Source organism: Chiloscyllium punctatum, chromosome 1 (assembly GCF_047496795.1).
Source record: "Chiloscyllium punctatum isolate Juve2018m chromosome 1, sChiPun1.3, whole genome shotgun sequence".
Taxonomy (NCBI): Eukaryota; Metazoa; Chordata; class Chondrichthyes; order Orectolobiformes; family Hemiscylliidae; genus Chiloscyllium; species Chiloscyllium punctatum.
Window position 1 is genome coordinate 102,939,382 of NC_092739.1, and position 20,432 is coordinate 102,959,813.

At 41.0% G+C, this 20,432-nt stretch overlaps 1 protein-coding gene across 3 annotated transcripts in view; it reads left to right on the forward strand.

Annotated features, from left to right (window-relative positions):
- The first annotated feature begins 1,937 nt into the window (after nucleotides 1-1,937).
- The window catches only part of LOC140477969 (potassium/sodium hyperpolarization-activated cyclic nucleotide-gated channel 1-like), a 279,875-nt gene continuing 261,380 nt past the window's right edge, over nucleotides 1,938-20,432 (forward strand). For all 3 annotated transcript variants that reach the window (XR_011960770.1, XM_072571643.1, XM_072571644.1), the window contains exon 1: nucleotides 1,938-2,556. Coding sequence is in view for 2 of the 3 variants with exons in the window: in XM_072571643.1 (XP_072427744.1) it covers nucleotides 1,964-2,556 (593 nt within the window). In the remaining variant the exon portion in view is untranslated. The remainder of the gene's footprint in view (nucleotides 2,557-20,432) is intronic.

Consider the following 20,432-nt stretch of genomic DNA (forward strand, 5'->3'; position numbering starts at 1 on the left):
AGGGGATTGTTGGCTGGTTTCAAGACAGCAGACAGAAGGTGGGACTAAAGTTAATTATCCAGAGTGGCAGATGCTGGAAAGAATCAGTGCAGAGACTATTGTTGTTTATAATTTATATCAATTATTTGTATTTCAGAATTAAAATCATGATTTGTGGTTGAATCCAATTTGGGGGAAGGTAAGTGTTGATAAATGTTGAGGACCACTGCAACAAATCACAGGAAGACAATAATAATTTGCAGAATAGACAAATAACGAGCAAATGATGTTCAACACGGATGAATGTAAGGTAATACATTTTGGTGACATTTACTTGGAAGCTGCCAAGTCGAGTTGTGGAATAGGATTCAAGTAAGGCCAAAGTAGAAATACTCTAATCACACTACATGATTTCAAAGCCATTAAAAAAACCGAAACCCTAGGTTTTATTTCCAGAAGGACAGAATTGAAAAGTAGTGAAGTTATGCTAAACCTGTAATGAAGGTTTAGAACAAACCTGGAGTACAGTATGCAATTCTAATTGCCATATTATAAAAAGCTTTTGACTACACTGAAGAGCAGATTATGACGATGATTACAGAAACGTAGCCATAGAGAAATGGTGGTCACTGGAGCAGCAGTCGAGAGGCCCCTGTCTGTGTTATTGGGCATGAATTCAAATTCCACCCCAGCTGGAATTTAAACTCAATGGATACGATCTGGAATTGAAAACTAGTTTTGGTCATAGTGGCCATTGAACCAACATTAATTGTTACGAAAAAAATAGACAATTTGGTTCTCTAATGTCCTTTAGACACTGGCCTCTTCGATAAAATTCAAACGTATGTTTGGCATTACTCGTCCGATTCATTCCCAGTATGTTGGTCATACTGGCTAGGTCAGCATTTGTAACTCAGCGGCTGCTTTCTCGAGAAGGTCGATGTGAGTCATAGAGTCATACAGCACGGAGACAGGCCCTTCAGAACACTGAGACTCGTTTTCATCGACTGACATTCTGATCTACTCCTAATCTCCGCGAGAAAATGCATTTTAATAATTTACCGGCCTGCAGGTTTTGAGGGGAAATAGCCACTTGTCCACGTGCCACAGTTAACTCCATTATTTTGTTTGCTTCATGCGGTCTCATTAACTTGCACTTGCCTCTGTGGGCGATGTGTCAATCTCTACACTCCAGTTCGCTTGACCCTCTGTCACACTACTGTTCTTTTAGCTCCGTCTTAAACTTTGAGGTTTAAATAATAAATTCTTAACAAATGTTATTTTATTCTGGACAGTTATTTGAGATGGATGACCGAGTATGGCTATCAAAGGATTACAGCATTCGGGCACAGATTAGCCCCATGATCAAAAGACATGGTGGAGCAGGTTCAAGTGGTCGAACAACTCACTCCACAATATATCTACTCCAAACAGCCATTACAACAAAACAGAAAATGCAAGGCAGACAGCTTCAGCGGCGAGAATGAAAGGAAACAGATCGATAGCCTTTTCCTTGTCAGAACTGTCCCTAATGGTCCCCTCATTGATCCAACATTTATTTTGCTTGTTCGTTTTAAACTCCTTTTCAAAGTGCTTGTTTTTCTTAAGAAAAAGACTGAAATACTTTAATTTCGTGTGGCTTAAAGTGATTTAAATGTTAAGGATTCCGAAGCGGTCGTGTTGGATTAGGCGGGGGGAACTGCCACGGAATGTCCCCTTTAACCGGGAAAGTGCCAGCTCAAAGTCACACTGACTGCATGGCGAGCGGCGGAGTCACGTTCTGGGAGGTTGGAGCGGTCCCAGTGTCAGGTTGACGCGGTTTCTGTTTTCTCTCTCTCTGTCTCTTTGTTTTTGGATTGATGGGTGAACAGAGACACAGGACTGGTACAGGAGAGCGAGGGAGGTAGGAGTGACACATACACACACACACACACACATCTCCCCCCCCCCCCCCCCCCCCGCAAGAAGTCCTTCCCACAGGAGGATGGGGAAGCAAGATGACAGGGGGAAGAATCAGAGCATCAGGATGAAGGTGCTGCCAGGAGGGGGAGCAGCAGAAACCCGATGCAACCACAACAACAACAAACTCCCAGAGTCTCTCAGCAGCAGCAGCAGCAGCAGCGGCGGCGGGGAAGCCGAGCTGAGCAAGGACATCACCAAATGTGACAAGACGGACCGAGACGACAGAGCGCCAGGCAGCCTGCACTCACCTCCCGCCATGGACACTCCCAGCAAGGAGCCGAGAGCGGACGGCAGCGCGGGGCCGCTCAGGGGGAGAGCGGAGGCGGAGGATGAAGCGAGCCGGAGTCGGCAGCAGCAGCCGCCGGGCGGTAAAGAGCACAACTCGGTTGGCTTTAAGGTAGAAGCGGCAGGAGCGGGAGACGACGCGATGCTCGGCCAGGACGGCGAGGACTTCCCGCGGTACAGCACCATGCAGAGTCACTTCACCGCCCTGCTGCAGCCCGGGGTGAACAAGTTCTCCCTGCGGATGTTCGGCAGCCAGAAGGGGGTGGAGAAGGAGCAGCAGCGGGTCAAAACGGCTGGCTATTGGATTATCCACCCGTACAGCGATTTTCGGTAAGATTCCCGTGTCGCTTCGCTGGGTTAGATACACTTTTGTAAAAAAAAATTGTGCAAACATAAAAAAAAACTAGTTTCTCTTAAAAAGCTGAACTTTGTAGTCGCTCTAGATTAATCTGTCGTGGGTTTTTTTTTGAGAATTTCGATAAACCTGAGCAGCAAGTTGCCCGGAATTGAGCTCGGTGAGCAGCTGATGGGGTCGCACCATTCCTGTAAGATAAAGTCACCTTTTGGATCTGAGGGTCACATTGACTAATCCATGATGATCCATCGCAGTCCTTGCAGTGGGTTGGATCTGCTTTGAACTGAAACACGGCATCTAAAGTGTGTGAGATTTTCGAATCAGGCTTAATCAATAATAATAAAAAAAGAATAAAATGAGATCGATATGTGTTTTGTGTTTATCAGTCCTTGGAACGGCGGCGTTTCTCACAAACAAAGTAACATTTTTTTCCCCAAATGGAAAGTCAGCCACAAACTGTGGACTGTGGGACGGTCACACAAACTCATCTCTCTCTCTCTCTCGTAGCTGCAATGAGCCTCATTTTTGCCTAGCCGTGATCTGAGCTGACTCTTACTGAATCTGTTGACTGAAATGAACCCCCCCACCCCGCGCCAAGTGTTCGCTTCCCACCCCCAGCTCACTGTGTAACTCTCCACGGTAGCTGAGAGAAAGTAGGCAGCCTAACCCAGCCCTGAAAGTACCTGGAAAACACTGGCTTCATCCCGCCGTCCGCCTCAAGAGCACAATCGCAAACTTCCGACAGATTTCCCTGGCGGAGTCTCAGCGGTGAAGTCCGGCTCAGTGAGGAGAATGGCAGGCGTGCAGTTTGGCTGTGACCAGCTCTTTTTCTGTTTGCTGCTGAGTGAGCTTCAATACGAACAAACAGGCAGCGGGAGGTTTTCATGGCAGCAAGCAACCTCGACAGATTTAAAACATTTTTAAAAATGCTGTTATTGTTGTAATTTAGAAGCATCAATATTGGCCGCAAGGAAGTAGACAGAAAATGAGCCGCGGTCTCTGAGAAAACGTATATACCCGTAACTACCTCCTACCCCCCCACCGTCCCTCAATGTGTTGAGATAAAGTAACGGAATGGAGGTGGTAGCCCGGTTTGGATTTAACCGGCCTGTCTCCTGGCGCAAGATTTGTACCTTCACCTAAATTCGCCCCCCACCTGGTGCAATATTGTCTTTAATCTTTGGGGTGCACTCGCGCCAAGAGTTGTTCCGCCAGTTTGCAACCAAAGTGAAGCTCCCCCTGTCCGAGAGGAGGGCATGGAATCGCAGTTTCCCACAGCGCCGTGGTTACTGTGCAGTGACTGCACGGAGCTCTCCGCTCCGTGTGCGGCTGCTTTCCCGAAAACACCTTCCTGTCTCCTGAGATGGACAGCAATGTCTGGGCAGCTTCCCGTCCACTCACTGAGGCATACCTCTGGTAGGCAGAGGCCAGAAACCCAGGGGCACTCCCGATTTCCAGTGTGTGCCCAGTCCTCTCCATGACAGCACATGGGGACTCTGCTCCGATGCTGGATTACTGCAGTTATTTAACCTCACCACCCTTCCTGGTGTCTTTGGCGATTATATACAGCACAACATTATTAGTTCTAACTTATTTTTGCTGATATTCGACAAGAAGATAATTAGACTTTAGGGATTTTCTTAATTTGCACCTGCAATGATGCCATCCTGTGAAATATTATTGCACCCTGTTACTGGAGATGCCAGTTTGAAAGTGGCAGGGAACCGTACAGCTGGTTCTGCATTGTTTTTAGACAGACAATTGCAATCAATACCCACTGGTATCTCAATGTCAATTCAGTTTCTAAATGGTAACAAAAAACGTTGAAGGATACCCCTGTTCAACCGTGTTTAATAAACCAGTCTGCAATTCTTAGTTTTCTCTGCAGTGCCTGAAGCGCTGCCACCTTAACTGTACAACTAAGTGATAGACACCGCTTCATGTCTTTCAGGCGGTCGCGCACTTCCGACCAAAATGTCAAATGTCATCAGTTTGGGACTTTGGTCCCTTTTGTTTTGCTACAAAATAAAACACCCCGTAGCACAGTGAGGTTAAGACTGCAGTAGTGTTTAATAAATTACAACATTTTAAAGACTGTCACAGTTGGAGGATTGAGGTATAAAGGCCAAACTGAAGCAGATGATAACATTCGCTAACTTTTGAGATTGGGTGAGAACACATTAATAGACCGCGTGCCGTTCGCTATAATTTATATAGCTTGTCCGCACTGCTTACTTACCCTGTTACCTGTCTTGTATGTTCGCTGCTGCTGAGTTGGAGCACACGCACGTCTGAATACTTCAGGCTTTGAGCGCAAAAATCAGGTTAATCATCCAGTGCAGTATTCAGCATTGCACTGTTGGAAGTACCATTTAATGACTGGAGGTGCCATCTTTTGGATGTGATGCTCATTTGCGCATTCGAGTGAACCTAAAACTTCCCAAGTATTAATCTGTAAACAAAAGTTATCCCTGATGTTCTGGTAAAAATGTACCCCTCAATCAATATCACAAAAGAAGATCTTCTGGTCATTATCGCATTTACTTTGTGGGAATTTGCCACAAATGAGCTGTTTTGTTTCTTGTGTTGCACACTTTAAAAATTAGTCCATTGCCTGTAAAACTCTTTGATATGTCTGTTGGTTGTAAAAGTGCTGTATAAATATGCATCTTTACATTTGATTTATCATTGGAACCAAATGCTACAGGAGAAAATTCTTCCCTTCCCAGGCTGCTTCATTAGCTTTCCTGTCTTGCAGGTGGCTTTTGTAAAATCCCTTGTTCTTTTTAAATTTTTTCTTCTTAGTGATTCTCTTTATCTTAATTGTCATCAATTCCATCTTATTCTCTTTTCCTTTGTGGCTTTTTCCGCATGATTAACAAACTTATAAATCCAAAGTAAGTATCATATTTGAGAACAAAAAGATCTTATTGCATTGCATTGACCAGTTGCACCTTGTATCTTTTTAATCTCTGCTATTCTTCAGTTACAACGTAGTCAACTTGATCCCAGTCCAACTTCAGTTGGAGTTGCTAAGAGTATTCCTCCCTTTGCTTTTACCCATCCCGCGGCTCCCATCCCTAACTACCTTACTGTTTTGCATGTGTAGGCACCCTGTCAGACCTGTTCCTTTCCCAAACTTGCTTTTTCTATCATATTAACTCACATTCTAATATCAGATGTGTGGCTTTTTAAAAATGAAACACATTTTAATATCATTTACTTTATGGGTAGAGTTTTGAATTTTGAAATTGTGACCCGTGTGGAATTTTCTGTGAGTCTGAAGAGTTTCATGGTTAACTCGTAGACATTTCTGTAGCCATGGTGATTTAGTTTAAAACCCTTGGAGGAGTTAGCTTCAGGACTAAATGATTTTCAGTTCCATTGGGAAATTTCATGTCCAAAGATAAACCAGCTGCAATTTAAAAGGTCAGGGTGCTTTTGTTTTAAGCTTAAGCTACCCATAGCTTGAAAAAATGTTTTTATCTTTCATAATATGGGGCAGTTCTGCTGAAGTGGTTGGATGAAGATCGATGTATAAAACAGAACTCCTTAGAAGGGGTGAAGATGATAAAATGGGATTGCCTTAGAGTAAGGAGTTTAGTGATAGATGTGATTGGTAGGAGTTTATTTGAAGCTGAGAACATTTAAACTCAGATACATGTCAACTCGAGGAAAAGGCTATCAGATTTTCCAGACCAGGGACTGAATACACTGTTAAATTAAGTCTATCAAGGTATTGGAGAGAAAAAAATGTTTCTGGTATGTGCGCTGTAGAAGGAGTGCTTTTGGGTACTGTAAAGGTGGTTTTATTTTGAGCTGTAAAGTACGTCTTTGGAGATTAATGCAAGTATGTGTTACTATGTATTTAAAAATCTTTAAGTTTGTGTTGTAAGTAGTCTTTTTTTTGCTGAATGAATTTCTGTTTGATAGTTAAATCGAACCTGCAGCATTGCATGCTTATATTTCGGTGAAAGACCATCTCATTAAAACCAAAATAAAACAGAATATGATCTATCAAGTTAGATTTTTGTCTGGAATCTGACTTGTTCAGTAATAACACCATTCTGGATCATAACAATATGCTTACTCATCTCCGATTCCATTACACTGATCCAAACTTCTCGTCAACCCTCTGGTCAATTCTGACTGGATGTGAAGTCTACAAATCTTCTCCTAACATCAGGACCATGATCATTCGATATCCTGTGGCTTGGATTAGATTATGCCACTCAATATTTATTTTTCATTAAACTACTATCGTTGAGCTGTTTGCTTCCTGTGCGTGATGTATAGTGTCCATTACGAGTCTAAAAATATTAATCTTTCTGTGCAGTTGCTGTGCAATGTTTGAAAAAAATCAGTTTTTCAGTGTGCTGTTAATGGACAAATGATTCTATTTCAGATCATTGCCACACTAGTTGTCTGGCTTAAGTTCATTAATTTCGAGTTGTTTACTTCATTGTCACATATCTTTTTTGAATTAATTGCAGCATCAGTGTGATGTTTACATTTATTATTTCATAATTGTGCTCAAATTCATCACAGAAATAATGCTACATAGAATTTACAGCATCAAAATAGACTATACAGTCAAACTCATCTCTGGCTGTGTGTATTTTCCACTTAAGCATCCACCTACACAAAATAATTGAACTCTGCCTGCACTTCATTTAATCCTATCAGCCATTACCTGATAGGAACCTCAATTACCAACACAAAGAAGAGCTAAACCTCAATTACAAAAAAAAAACAAAAGCAGAAGTTGCTGGAAAAGCTCAGCAGGTCAGGCAGCATTTGTGCAGAGAAATCAGAGTTAACATTTTGGTTGCAGTGACCTTTCCTCAGAAATTCCTCATTGAACCCGAACTGTTAACTCTGACTTCTCTTCACAGATGCTTCCAGATCTGCTGAGCTTTTCCAGCAATTTCTGTTTTTGTTTCTAATTTACAGCAGTTCTTTTAATTTTTGCAAAAGAACTCTCAATTTCAAAAGGCTCAATGAAAAATTGTAACATTTTGTGTAGTTCTGTGCAATTTACATTGACAGGGTTTTACTTGTTAAGTTTTAGCAGGAGATTATTTCCAACAAGTTAAAAGAGGATGGGGAAACAGCAAGATTCCTACTCCTAAGCACTAACCAGGATTGTTGCACCATTTGTTCTGAGTTTATTGTTGTTTCTGTTGTTTCAGTTCATGCCACACTAGTTCTGCTATTCAAGCAAATTGCCATTTGAGGTTGGATTTATTTATGCACCTATGTGTTGTTTGAGCTCATTGCAACATTATTTGTGATGAAGCAGAGAAATACAGGTTAGTTCTCAGTTCACTAATCCTATCTGGAGAAGCCATGCTGATAGAAGCGAATAAACTGAGAGCAGTGCTTTGATGGAAATAAGAAAAAAGGAATATGATGCTATGTAGCAAACACTAGGGTGTTCTAATGTTAGCTCTTGGAATATTTTTCTAGATTTTTGTGTTATATATGAGGCTATCTTTTTATACAGGTAAAAACAATGACTGCAGATGCTGGAAACCAGATTCTGGATGAGTGGTGCTGGAAGAGCACAGCAGTTCAGGCAGCATCCAAGTAGCTTCGAAATCGACGTTTCGGGCAAAAGCCCTTCATCAGGAATCAGTTTATCATAATCTTTATCTGTGACTATATATAAAAGTATACGAGATAGGAATAGGAGTAGGCCATTTGGGTCCCTTTGCCTGCTCCACCATTCATTAAGATCATGACAGATCTGATTGAGGTCTCAATCCAAATTCCAAATACCCTTTGACTCCCTTGTTAGTGAAGAATCTTTTGACCTTTTAGCATTTGTGCTTTACTGTTTACCACTTGCTGTAGAAATAAAAATGCTCCTTGATTGTATTTTGTTCTATAACAATGCAGTTGCTTAGTACATCCTGACTTGCAGTTGTCACATGTATTATATGAGTTCTCAATAAGACAGCAGTCAAATTTTCTTACAAACACATTATAACAGCTTTAATTCAAGTTTTGATAACTTTGTTAACTTGAAAATCTTTATTTGATAAATCCACGTGTAAAATAGCCAATGCCATGCTCTCCTTGCACCCTGACAGTTTTTACTGTTGCACAGAGCATTGCCCTCAAGTCTATTTCCATTTTCTGAAGACCTCAATTCATGATCAGTTGTGGAGGCCAGCAGACCTTGTGCATTTAATTAGTTCTAGTTGTGTGAGTTTAGATCTTGAGGGTTTTGAGGGCATTACAGTCAAAATTGATCCCATTCATACCCAAATTTATGCAGTGCCATCCAGCAGGGGTCACTGGATAATGTTGAGGATTACGATATCTAACTGCATTTCTCACACATCACGAGCTTATGTATGCGGATGTACTGACTGACATGCTATTCCAACTGAGATCAATTTTTTCAAAACGATTTACAGAACATGGAATCATCCTAATCTGTATAGTTCATTCACATGCTGGCCAATAAGATTATCTGCTTTTGGGGGCCCCAAAAGCAGTGGAAGTTTTGACCAGAGTTTACAGTTATGACTGGCACAATATTTCGCATTTGCCTTTTTTTAAGTTTAAATCGCTTAAGCGATGTGGGCGCTGCTAGCTGGGACAGTATTTATTGCCCGTTCCTAATTGCCCTCAAGAAGGTGATTGTGAGCGGCCTTCTTGAACTGTTACACTCCATTTGCTGTTGGTACACCCTCAATGTCATTAAGGAAGGAGTTCCAATATTTGACCCAGCAGTCTGAAGGAATTGTGGTACATTTCCAAGTCAAGATGATGAATGATTTGGAGGGGAACTTGCATGTGGTAGTATTCTTATATATCTGCTGCCCTTGTTCTTCTAGATGGTAGTGCTTGTGGGCTTGGAAGCTGCTGTCTGAGGACACTTGGTGAATTCATGTAGCAAATTTTGTAGATGGTGCACAACCACTGCTGCTACTAACCAAAGTGGTGGAGTGATTGAATGTTTGTGGATGTGGAACCAGTCAGCAAACTGTTTTGTCCTCAATGGTGTCAAGCTAAGCTAAGAGCTTCACTCATCCAGGCAAGTGGACAATATTCCTTCACACTCATGACTTGTGCCTTGTAGATGGAGTCTGGGGAGTCAGGAGGTGAGTTACAAATTGCAAGATTCCTAGCCTCTGACCTACTCTAGTACCCACAGTATTTATGTGAATAGTCCAGTTCAGTTTATGATTTCACTTTATAAGTTTTGAAATGACTAATCTTTGCGGCTGAATGCTGATTATGTATCTGGCAGTTGAAAGATTTTATACACAAAAATATCCTCTTCAGCTGCTATCCTCTGTACTTCAGCAAACAGTCACTCCTATAGGGTTAATGATTTGAAACCAACTGCAAAGGACCTTGGTACAGTAAAATCCAATCTCTTTGAAGCACTAAGATGAGGCAAAAGGCATTTCTAGTTGACCTTACTCCAAGACTCATAATTAATAATTTATCATGGGAGTTGAACGTGAACTATAAAGATCACGGCTATGACTGCATTTCAGAGCAGAGGTCTCCTAGAAGAAGAATAGCATTTATTGTTATATTTATGTCTGTTAAATGGCAAGTAACTTTTAGAAATAATTATTTAAGTTGGCTTTTTAGTGAAGAATTGGGTGCTTGGTTTGATCTATTCTACATATATAATGCCAATTTTACCAAATGAAGCGTTGACCCAGCTGAGATCAATTTACTCAGAATTATTCCCACACTACAGACTGACTGCTGACTAATAGTGTATTTGTACAAGGTTCTTAGTTCAAACCTGACTGTATTTGTTAAGGAAACAACTAAAACAATCAAAGAAATAACCTTAAATTGAAAAGCATCTGTTATTGTCATAATTACAAATTTTCTTTGTTCCATTTAAAACAAAATTTTTGCATAAAAAAGAAAATTCAAAAATTACTACTTAATCACAAAATGTTGTCTATAACAAACTTTCAATAGCTATGTGACTACCCGATACTCAGAAATATTATATACAGTGGAGTGACCGTAAGACTTGTTAATTAAATAGATTGTGAAATGGAGAATGCCATCGTTCAGAGTTATTCAGAAATAATTCTTGGAAATATTGTTGTTGTTATGCCATTATAGTTTTAAAATGATTTTTAACTTCTCTTTAACTACAGCTATGGTGTGAAATAACAGTATAATCTTCAATCATAATCCCAGGTCATAATACAGTGTCATGCTACCCTAAGGAAGCATTATCATTTCAAGATTTTACAAGTCCCCTGTTTTGTAGTTTAAATTTACTTCCCCTACAAATTGAAGCAACAGGGAAGGAAATGCAAATAAAGAATGATAATGGCATTGACAAGAAAGCATTGCCTGAGTGTGAAAAGGAAAGGATGCTTAGAATTTGCATTGTGTCAGTCTTCATTTGTATTCTTCTCAGAAACATTTGAAGTTATAGTGTCTAGTTCATAGGTTGAACAGTGAACCTTATCAAGAATCTGTGCCCTGGGCGATTTCAAAATATAGCTTCATGCTACTGTTTTCTCTTTCATATTTAACCTGGATGAGGTGTTGCCAATAGTAATGAAACTAATTTATTAAAATTTGACCACAATCCTTGAATAGCATTCTTATTTATGCAGAGTTCAGGAAATATAATTTGCAGATTAGCTGCTGGGTACAATTTTATTATGATCCATTATAATTAAAATTTTAATATGACTAAGATTGTGAATAATTATCATATTCCCTAGTAAAACAATGATTTCAATAACTAATTAGATGCGTCTGTGTTGGTACATGTGGGGTGTTCTAAAGTGTGTAAAACAATTGTGAGGGAGGCTTAATTCATTCTGCACAGATTTAGTCAGATATCTAACATTCGTAGCACACCTTTTAATTCTTTTTTTGGATGCAGCATTGGCAAGGCAGCATTTTTTGCCAATCTCTAATTGCTTTGAAGTGAGTGGCTCACTAGGTCATTCCAGAGAGTCCTTAAAAATGAATTACATTACCATGATCTGGAGTCACGTGTTGGCCCATGTGACCTCATTCCCTAGACTAGCTTTCAGTTCCAGCTTTTCATTAAATGCACTAGCTGCAGTAAAATTTGAACCCATGCTCTAAGGGCATTTGTATGGGTCTCTTATTTTTAACTCCAATGTCATTAGCATTGCACCACTACCTGGCCACAGCAATCTAAAAATATCCCATAGGTGTAAGTTCAATAAGTCTTGAAAACAGACACAAGCAGAACGATGTAGGATTAACTTAGGCACCATTGCTTCCAAGACTGACTGTGTCCAAACTTCATGTTACCTCATAATTACATGTAGCCAGCATTAATTGCACTGTTAGTGAATGCCTGCCTTAGCATGATGTCCAAAATAGTGAAAGGCAAGCATCAGTTAAAGTTAGCCTGAATCACTTAAACAATTGATTCTAATGTGAGAAACTCACCTTAATAGCACAACATTGGAGAGATTGAGATCTTTTACAATGCTAGACTGAAGTCCATGTTTGAGGAGGTGTGGAGGAGGAGAAAAGTACTGTATTTGTAGAGGACAAGGATGCACTGAAAATAACTCACTGACAACAGGAACTAGATAACCATGGTGGTTAATTGCATGGGTTCAGCCCCAGTGATCTGGATACAATACTGAAAAAGTTCAATGACTTTTTTGAGTGGTCAAGGCCGGTGAATGCATCTTTAATTGCCATATCTGACCAACTAGATCATCAAGGCCTGACACTACTCGCTGCACCGAAGTCTTATCACTCACCTACTATCAATCTCTATCAGTCAAGTCTCATCAAACAATCGTAGCTTCACTACATCTATAAACATATAGCATTGTTAATTTAGGCAACACTTGTATCTTAATCCACCTCCATTCATCCTCTTTGCCCTCATTCCACAATTTCTATTGAATTACATGTTGCTGATGTTATAAGCATTCATTTCTTACTTCAACACCCACAGTTATCCCTTATGAAGAAATGCCACCTGGCCAGGTCCAAAAAGAACAACAGCAATGTAGGAACAAATGGACAGTGGTGATGAAGAAACAGGGTTATTCAATCTCAGAACAACAGTCACCAGCTCAGATATTGACCATCTATTTAATTTACAGGGCAGCTTGGAGGCAGCATTTGCAATTGGTGAGACTTTGTGTGCAGGTAACATGCGGGGCGGGTTTGGGGGGGGGTGGGGAGGATCGGCACGGTGGCTCAGTGGTTAGCACTGCTGCCTCACAGGGCCAGGGACCTGGGTTTGAGTCCCGCCTCAGGCACCTGTCTGCGTGGAGTTTGCACATTTTCCCTGTGTCTGTATGGGTTTCCTCCGGGTGCTCCGATTGTGTCCCACAATCCAAAGATGTGCAGGTTAGGTGAATTGGCTGTGCTAAATCGCCCATAGTGTGAGGTGCGTTAGTCATGGGTAAATATAGGGTTGGGGACCGGTTCTGGGTGGGTTACCCAGAGGGTTGGTATGGACCTGTTGGGCCGAAGGGCCTGTTTCCATGCTGTAGGGACTCTAATCTAATCAGGTGGAATAGGGTACAGGGGCCATTGTGGTGGTTAATTATGAGAGTTAGAAGGTCACACTTGAGTCCTGCTCCAAAGGACTTAGGTAAGGACTGTGAAGGGACAGTCCAATGAAATAAATAGCTCTGATGAGTATACTGAATGAAATGTTTGGAGCATTGAGAGGACTATCAGAAAGCATCCAAGGAGCAGGAGAATCAACGTTTCGTGCATAAGGTCTTCATCAGGAATGAGAGGATGGCCCAACTGGGCTGAGAGATAAATGGGAGGGATTTGGGGCTGGGGGCAGTTCTTCCCCTCCCTCACCTCTTCCAAGGATGCTGACCTTGAAGAAATTCTCCTCCTCCCTCCACCTTACTGTGAAGCCACTTCTAAGGATGTCTACATTCCATGCAGTAATCTGTGAAAATTTGAGAGGCCAAGAACTATCCCAAAGGTCACTATTTAAAGTAAAAATTAACAACTTTATTTCTTAAAGTATAACAGAGTATCATTGACTAACAACTATTTACAACTCCTTTCTCTAACCTATCTTTTACCTTCCCCTTCTACAATACCAGTCCAATAAAACTCCCGATTAAGATTTACCAAAAATTAAAGTTTCAAAATCAGCTAGCTGTTGAATCTTTGTATCTTCCTCGGTCTTCTTTTCTTCTTCTTAGGGATTATGTTTCACAGGTCACTGATCGATAAAGGTACCTTTAAGAGGGCTATTCTGTGGGAAGTCTGCAGATGTTGGTGACTTAGCAGTTCTCCTCCAATTGTTCAATTTTTCCAGGTCTGATACCCCTAAAGCATCGGATTGTGTCATTAGCTTTTAAGATTGTCAGTATACTAAATTTAAACTGGATTGGAGTTTGGTCTTTTTTGAGGTAAAGTTTAAACTGATTGGCCTAATTTTATTTTTTTCTGTCTCCAGGCAACCAGGTACCCTAGCTGCTGGACCAAAAGGTTACATTATATGTTGTTCAGAACACTTGGTGCTGTCAGGTAGTTCTGCTAGCTTTTAACTTTCTTAAAAGTATAGTACACCCACATCTTCATAACAATACCTTGAAGAAGTTCTCCTCCTCCCTCATCCCCCCCAGCCCCACCCCCACCTCCAATTTATCTCTCAGTCCACTTGGGCCACCCCCTCATTTCTGATGAAAAGCTTATGCTCAAAATTCAATTCCCCTGCTCCTTGGATGCTGCCTGACCGGCTGTGCTTTTCCAGCACCACACTCTTCGACTCTGATCTCCAGCATCTGCAGTGCCCATTTTCTCGCAGGCCTATCAAAAAATCTGGTGTCAATGTCAGGGAGCATGGAGGATCCCAGATCTCCCGATGTCTGTGTACAGCCCTGGAAGTATGGATTCCAGTCACACATGTCTGGCTTGCTGCCATCATGACTACAGATGCCAGAGTTCAATGTTCTTCTTTTAACTCACTTATGGGATGTAGACATTGCTGGCTGGCCAGTATTTATTGGCCAACCCTTGTTGAGTGTCAGTTGTGGAGGGAGTGGATGTTTGTGGATGTGGTGTCAATCAGGTGGGTTGCTTTATCTCTGTTGTAGAGGGAGTTTAAAGAGAAGTCTTGAATCCTATGTTCATCAGCACAAATCAATCTTTATTCAGAGTTCCTGATTGTTTACTTTCATAGAACATAGAACATTGAAGAATACAGCGCAGTACAGGCCCTTCGGCCCTCGATGTTGCGCCAATCAAAGCCCACCTAACCTACACTAACCCACTATCCTCCATATACCTATCCAATGCCTGCTTAAATACCCATAAAGAGGGAGAGTCCACCACTGCTACTGGCAGGGCATTTCCTGAGATCATAGTGGTGAAGTAATATTTTGTAAATGCTCTTTTACAATGCCAGCTGTTTTCCAGTGTCCTTTCACATGGTTATCTGTTTATAGTCTTCATTATATGTTATTCAGTCCTTGGTGTTTCCACTATTTGCCCTTTAATCCCTCCTTCTGATGGGTTCAAGGTTTGTCTCTAAAATATTCAGACATTGGTGTGAAAGAATTCAACTAAATTCCTTAGCGTTTGTTGGTTAGTTGCATGTATAATTTCAGTCTACCTATACATATAATATATAATTGTCATTACTCAGAAAAAGTTTGATCAAAGTGAGATCAGACTTTCCTTCTACATTATATTAAATAACAAGTTTTCTCTTTCCCACTTTGACTTCTATGAGAGGCTTCATTATCTGATCTGGTTGCCATGAGCTTGGAGGCCATGATCCTGTCTGCGGCAACTGCTGCCTCAAATAACCATTCTCTTCAGCAAAAAGGAAGCTCTAACAATCCCCTCTTTAGACCCTTGGTATGGGTGCCAAGCTGGCCTGCATGTTAATGCATTGACCTTGGCAATAATGTTTGTTTTCCAAACATTCCCATCTACTTATTCACTTTATTTGAAATGCTCATTGTCATGTCCAGTTAGCCCTTAACAATTAATTCTGACTGGTATGTTTTGAAGATGTCATTTTTGAAGTATATACATGTTCAATAATTGCTAGCTGATTACACATTTGTTAAAGTTTAAGATTGACTCCTGCTTAACCAGTGACAAGTTATGTGTGGACTTAAAAGATTCTCCAGTTCTTCCATCATTTTTACCCATCGTGTGGATATTTCTTCACAATTTTTTCCTCTCTTTCTCACCAATGCCAAAAGTCAGTGTCTCTATAGATGATGCGTTAATGGTTTATGTTTTGTGCTCTTCCAGGCCGCACTAATCATTTTGTCAAATAGGTGTACATGTCTGCGACCCCATTCTCCCCCCATGCATTCCTGCACGTTAGTTACTTCAGATGCAGTAATCATCACTGCCCCTTTCCATCAGTTCCCCAAGATCATGTCACTCTTGACTTTCAGGTGACCTTTTTGAAAGTTCAAAATCACTGGAGGGTACCTGTGCATGAGTGTAACAGTATTCCAGGTGGTGGCTAAATTGACCAATCCAATTCCCTTTAAATAAAACTCACAGGCAAGGGCATACATCTCTCCAAGAGAAAACTGCTAATTATCTAATTCTATTGCTAATTTGATTTCATTGGATGTATTCCTCATTTAACTGCGCCAAGGAGAACCATTCCCATTTCAATTGATGCTCTGTCACTTTTTTGCTGTTACTATTCTTTTACTCCAAATGTGGCCCCATTAATTACCTCTATAAATGATTCAGGACTCTGAAGAAACCTTACTGTCCGGAGTATAAAGCAAAAACTTTTCGCAATAGTTCCAAAAAAGGTGAGGAAACATTATTACTGTGTGGTTTCAAGCATTACCGAACTTTACTTGATTGGTCTCTTTCTCAAGAAAGGGCAGCATAGTGGCTCAGTACTTAAGACTGCTGCCTCATAGAGTCAACAACCTGGGTTTGATTCCAGCCTCAGTCTGTGTTCAGTTTGCATCTTTTCCCCATGTCCATGTGGGTTTCCTCCAGGTGCTCCAGTTTCCTCCCACAGTCCAATGATGTGCAACTTAGGTGGTTTGGCCATGCTAAAATTGCCCATAGTGTCAGAGATGTATAAGCCACGTGGGTTAGCCATGGGAAATGCAGAATAGGGGAGTGGGTCTGAGTGGGATGTTGTTCGGAGAGTCGGTGTGGATTAGATAGGGGAATGGCCTGCTTCTACACTGTAGAGTTATAGAGTCATAGAGATGTACAGCATGGAAACAGACCCTTCGGTCCAACCGGTCCATGCCGACCAGATATCCTAACCAATCTAGTCCCACCTGCCAGCACCCGCCCCATATCCCTTCAAACCCTTCCTATTCATATACCCAAGATACATACAGCTTTCTCAAATGTATCTTGCTAGATTATACTTGATTTTACTTTTTCAAAGTTATTCAAAATTGACAACTACTGACTCAAGTTTCTTTTGTTCAAACCCCTACAGTGTTGTTAGGCTAAGAGGTTTCAATTAATTTCTTCCAAAACAATCTATCTCAGTTTTAGCTGGTACAAAATAAAACCACCTAGGCTGTTTCCATTGGCTGTTGTTTTAAATTAAAATTTAAAGATTTAAATTTATTTGCCATTTAACATTCATTTGAATGTCCCATTGTGTGTTTGAACTAACTTCTTGTATCAAATAATATTAACATTCCCAATTTTAGAAAAAATTCTATCCAAGCTTGGTGGTTTTGAATAGTGCTCTTATACTGGAGGGTTCCAGTGATTGTAGACAGTTTGGGGTTCTTCTGATTTTAAAAACTCTGCCTCTGCTTTCCTTTATTGGTCAGAGTACTGAGTACAGGAGTTGGGATGTCATGTTGCGGCTGTACAGGATATTGGTTAGGCCACTGTTGGAATGTTGTGTGCAATTCTGGTCTCCTTCTTATCGAAAAGATGTGAAATGTGAAAGACTTCAGAAAAGATTTACAAGGATGTTGCCAGGTTTGGAGGATTACAGGGAGAGGCTGAACAGACTGGGGCTGTTTTCCCTGGAGTGTCGGAGGCTGAGGGGTGACCTTATAGAAGTTTACAAAATTATGAGGGGCATGCATAGGGTAAATAGGCAAAGTCTTTTCCTGGGGTCAGGGAGTCCAGAACTAGAGGGCATAGGTTTAGGATGAGAGGGGAAAGATATAAAAGAGACCTAAGGGGCAACTTTTTCGCACAGAGTACGTGTATGGAATGAGCTGCCAGAGAGAGTGGTGGAGGCTGGTACAATTGCAACATTTAAGAGGCATTTAAATGGGTATATGAATAGGAAGGGTTTGGAGGGATATGGGCCGGGTGCTGGCAGGTGGGAGTAGATTGGGTTGGGATATCTGGTCGGCATGGACGGGTTGGACAGAGAGGGTTTGTTTCCATGCTGTATATTTCTATGACTCTATGGCTTCCAGTTCCCTTGCTGTGTTCTTGAATCCTGTTCAGAAACAATAAAAAACAAAATTAACACCCAGAATCACAAATCTCAGCACACAGGTATATGAGAATATTTAAAACTGCTAGTGGAAAAAGTTAACTCCACAGGTCTCAGAAGGGGCAGAGCCCTAGTCACCAGGTGACGTCATGTCGATTTTCACGTATTCAGTTTAAAACAAAACTGTCACAAGATCTTTTAATAATGTCAAACCAGTATTTTAAATTTCTATCGTCTTGAAGAAAACATTTTCTAAGAAGGTATATGGACAAAACAGTTCTCATTTCCAAATCAGAATTCAAATTGGATGTCTTCTGAAAAGGTTTATTTGTGTTTTGAGAACAAACTAAACCACTTTTTTCCACAATATCTTTTCAACAACTTCAAAAAAAGACCTTTTAATCTTTTCAGTGAAATAAGATTTGAAAGCCTTCAATCTTTTGGAACACTCCTTGTTTTAGTACTGATTTCAGTCACATGTAAGGGATGCTCTGCTTGTAACTGTCATGGGAACTCTGAGTATAGTCCAATTTTCACAGTGGGTTTCACTGGGGGGAAGAGACTTGCTGATCTTTTTCTCTAACTGAGCCTAGGGATTCTTCTACTCTTTTGTCCACCCATTCTGACTCATGGGTGAAACTACACACCAGCTTTGCCTCACTACACAGAGATGAAACAGTGGGGGAAATGCTGTCAAAAATATTCTCAAGTTCTTACCAGGTAACAGTCTTAACTGTTCTCTGTTCACAGATTTCTGTTCAGCATGTTTTGACTTTTTCTATATTAGAGAAGTTCATTTCACCATCAGTTTCAACATAATATCCAGTTTGTCCAGTCACAATGCTGGGTCTCCCTGCAGCCTTTTCCTTATAATGGGTACAGTGCTTTCATGTTGGTAATCATTTTTACGTGGCAGCTCTTTTATCAATTTCCTGAGCATTCTATTTGCTCTGTCCAACTGGAAAGCACACAAATTGGCACCACAGGCTAACTTGTTATGGACAATTTCTAACTCAGTTGTTCCTTTCATAACCTATTTCAAAAGTCTATCAAGGACGCACTCATAATTACCATTTGAAAATTCTACAATTTCCAGTGTAGTTCCCGCTGTCGATGATCCTAACTTTTACATTAAACTATCCACAAGTCGCATTTTCGAATATGCTAGTGACATGATAACCTCAATTAAAAACTGCTGCTTCTCACAGCTTCACAAACTTAAAGCCCAATTGAATCATTACTGCTGTGATACATTAGTTGTGTAGATAAAGAAAATGTACGTATGTGACAATTGGGGATGGTTCACTAATCCTAGAGAATAAATAGGCTGTTTACACAGAATGTTTCAGTCTTGTTAAAGTGGTGGGGGGCAGCATCCTGCGCTCCAGCCAAGGTGTTAGGGAGCTTTCCCTCGGTCTTCCTTCTTTCTTTTCTCCTTCTTGAACATTTTGCCGAGATCCTGCACCGGACTCTTTAACTCGATTTATGGTGTTGTAAGGTTTCTTCCCTTCTTAGCCTCCTTAGTTCCATGGGCACACCTCTATGTTCTACAGGCCATTCTGCTGTAACACACATTTTGTTAATGCAAATCCACTTTAACACAATTGACAAATTGGGGACCCTGTTTCTGAAGTACAAACCTCTAAAGCACGTGTTGGTTATTAACGTGATTCTGGCCCCATTAATTTAAATGTGCCGCCAATACCACAATTTTCTTAAAACACGGGGTTGCACGAGAATGGAACCACCACATAACAGCAGAACTGACTGAACCTTGAAATCCCTCTCACACATTTTGCTCAGATGTCCTGGTGGGCGGCTCTTTCCTGGCCTAGATGCAGATTTTACTCTCCATGTTCAACTGTGGGGCTCTTTACCTTCCTAGGGTTAACTAGGGTCTATTTATTGTCCAACACACGTGGCACAACTCCCTTCTTCCTTAGTTCTTCTCTTACCACAACGTACAGCAAGGACCGACTATGAGTTTGTAAAGAACGGTAATGTTAATCATACTCACACAGTCGTACTGTTGTACAGTGGGGAAACAGACCCTTTGGTAACCTGTCCTTGCTGACCAGATATCCTAAAGTAATCTAGTCCTATTTGCTAGAATTTGGCACATATCACTTTAAATCCTTCCTACTCATGTGCCCATCCAGATGCCTTTTAAATGCTGTAATTGTACCAGCCTCCACCAGTTCCTCTGGCAGCTCATTCCACCCCTTGCATGAGGGGTCCCTTTAAATCTTTCCCCTCTCACCTTTAATGTATGCCTCTAAATTTGGACTTCCCCAGACTGTGAAAAAGACCTTGTTTATTCACTCTGCCCATTCCCCTCATGATTTTGTAAACTTCTGAAAGGTCACCCCTCAGTCTCCAACGCTCCAGGGAAAACAACCCCAGCCTATTCAGCCTCTCCCTTAAGTTCAAACTCTCCAACTCTGGCAA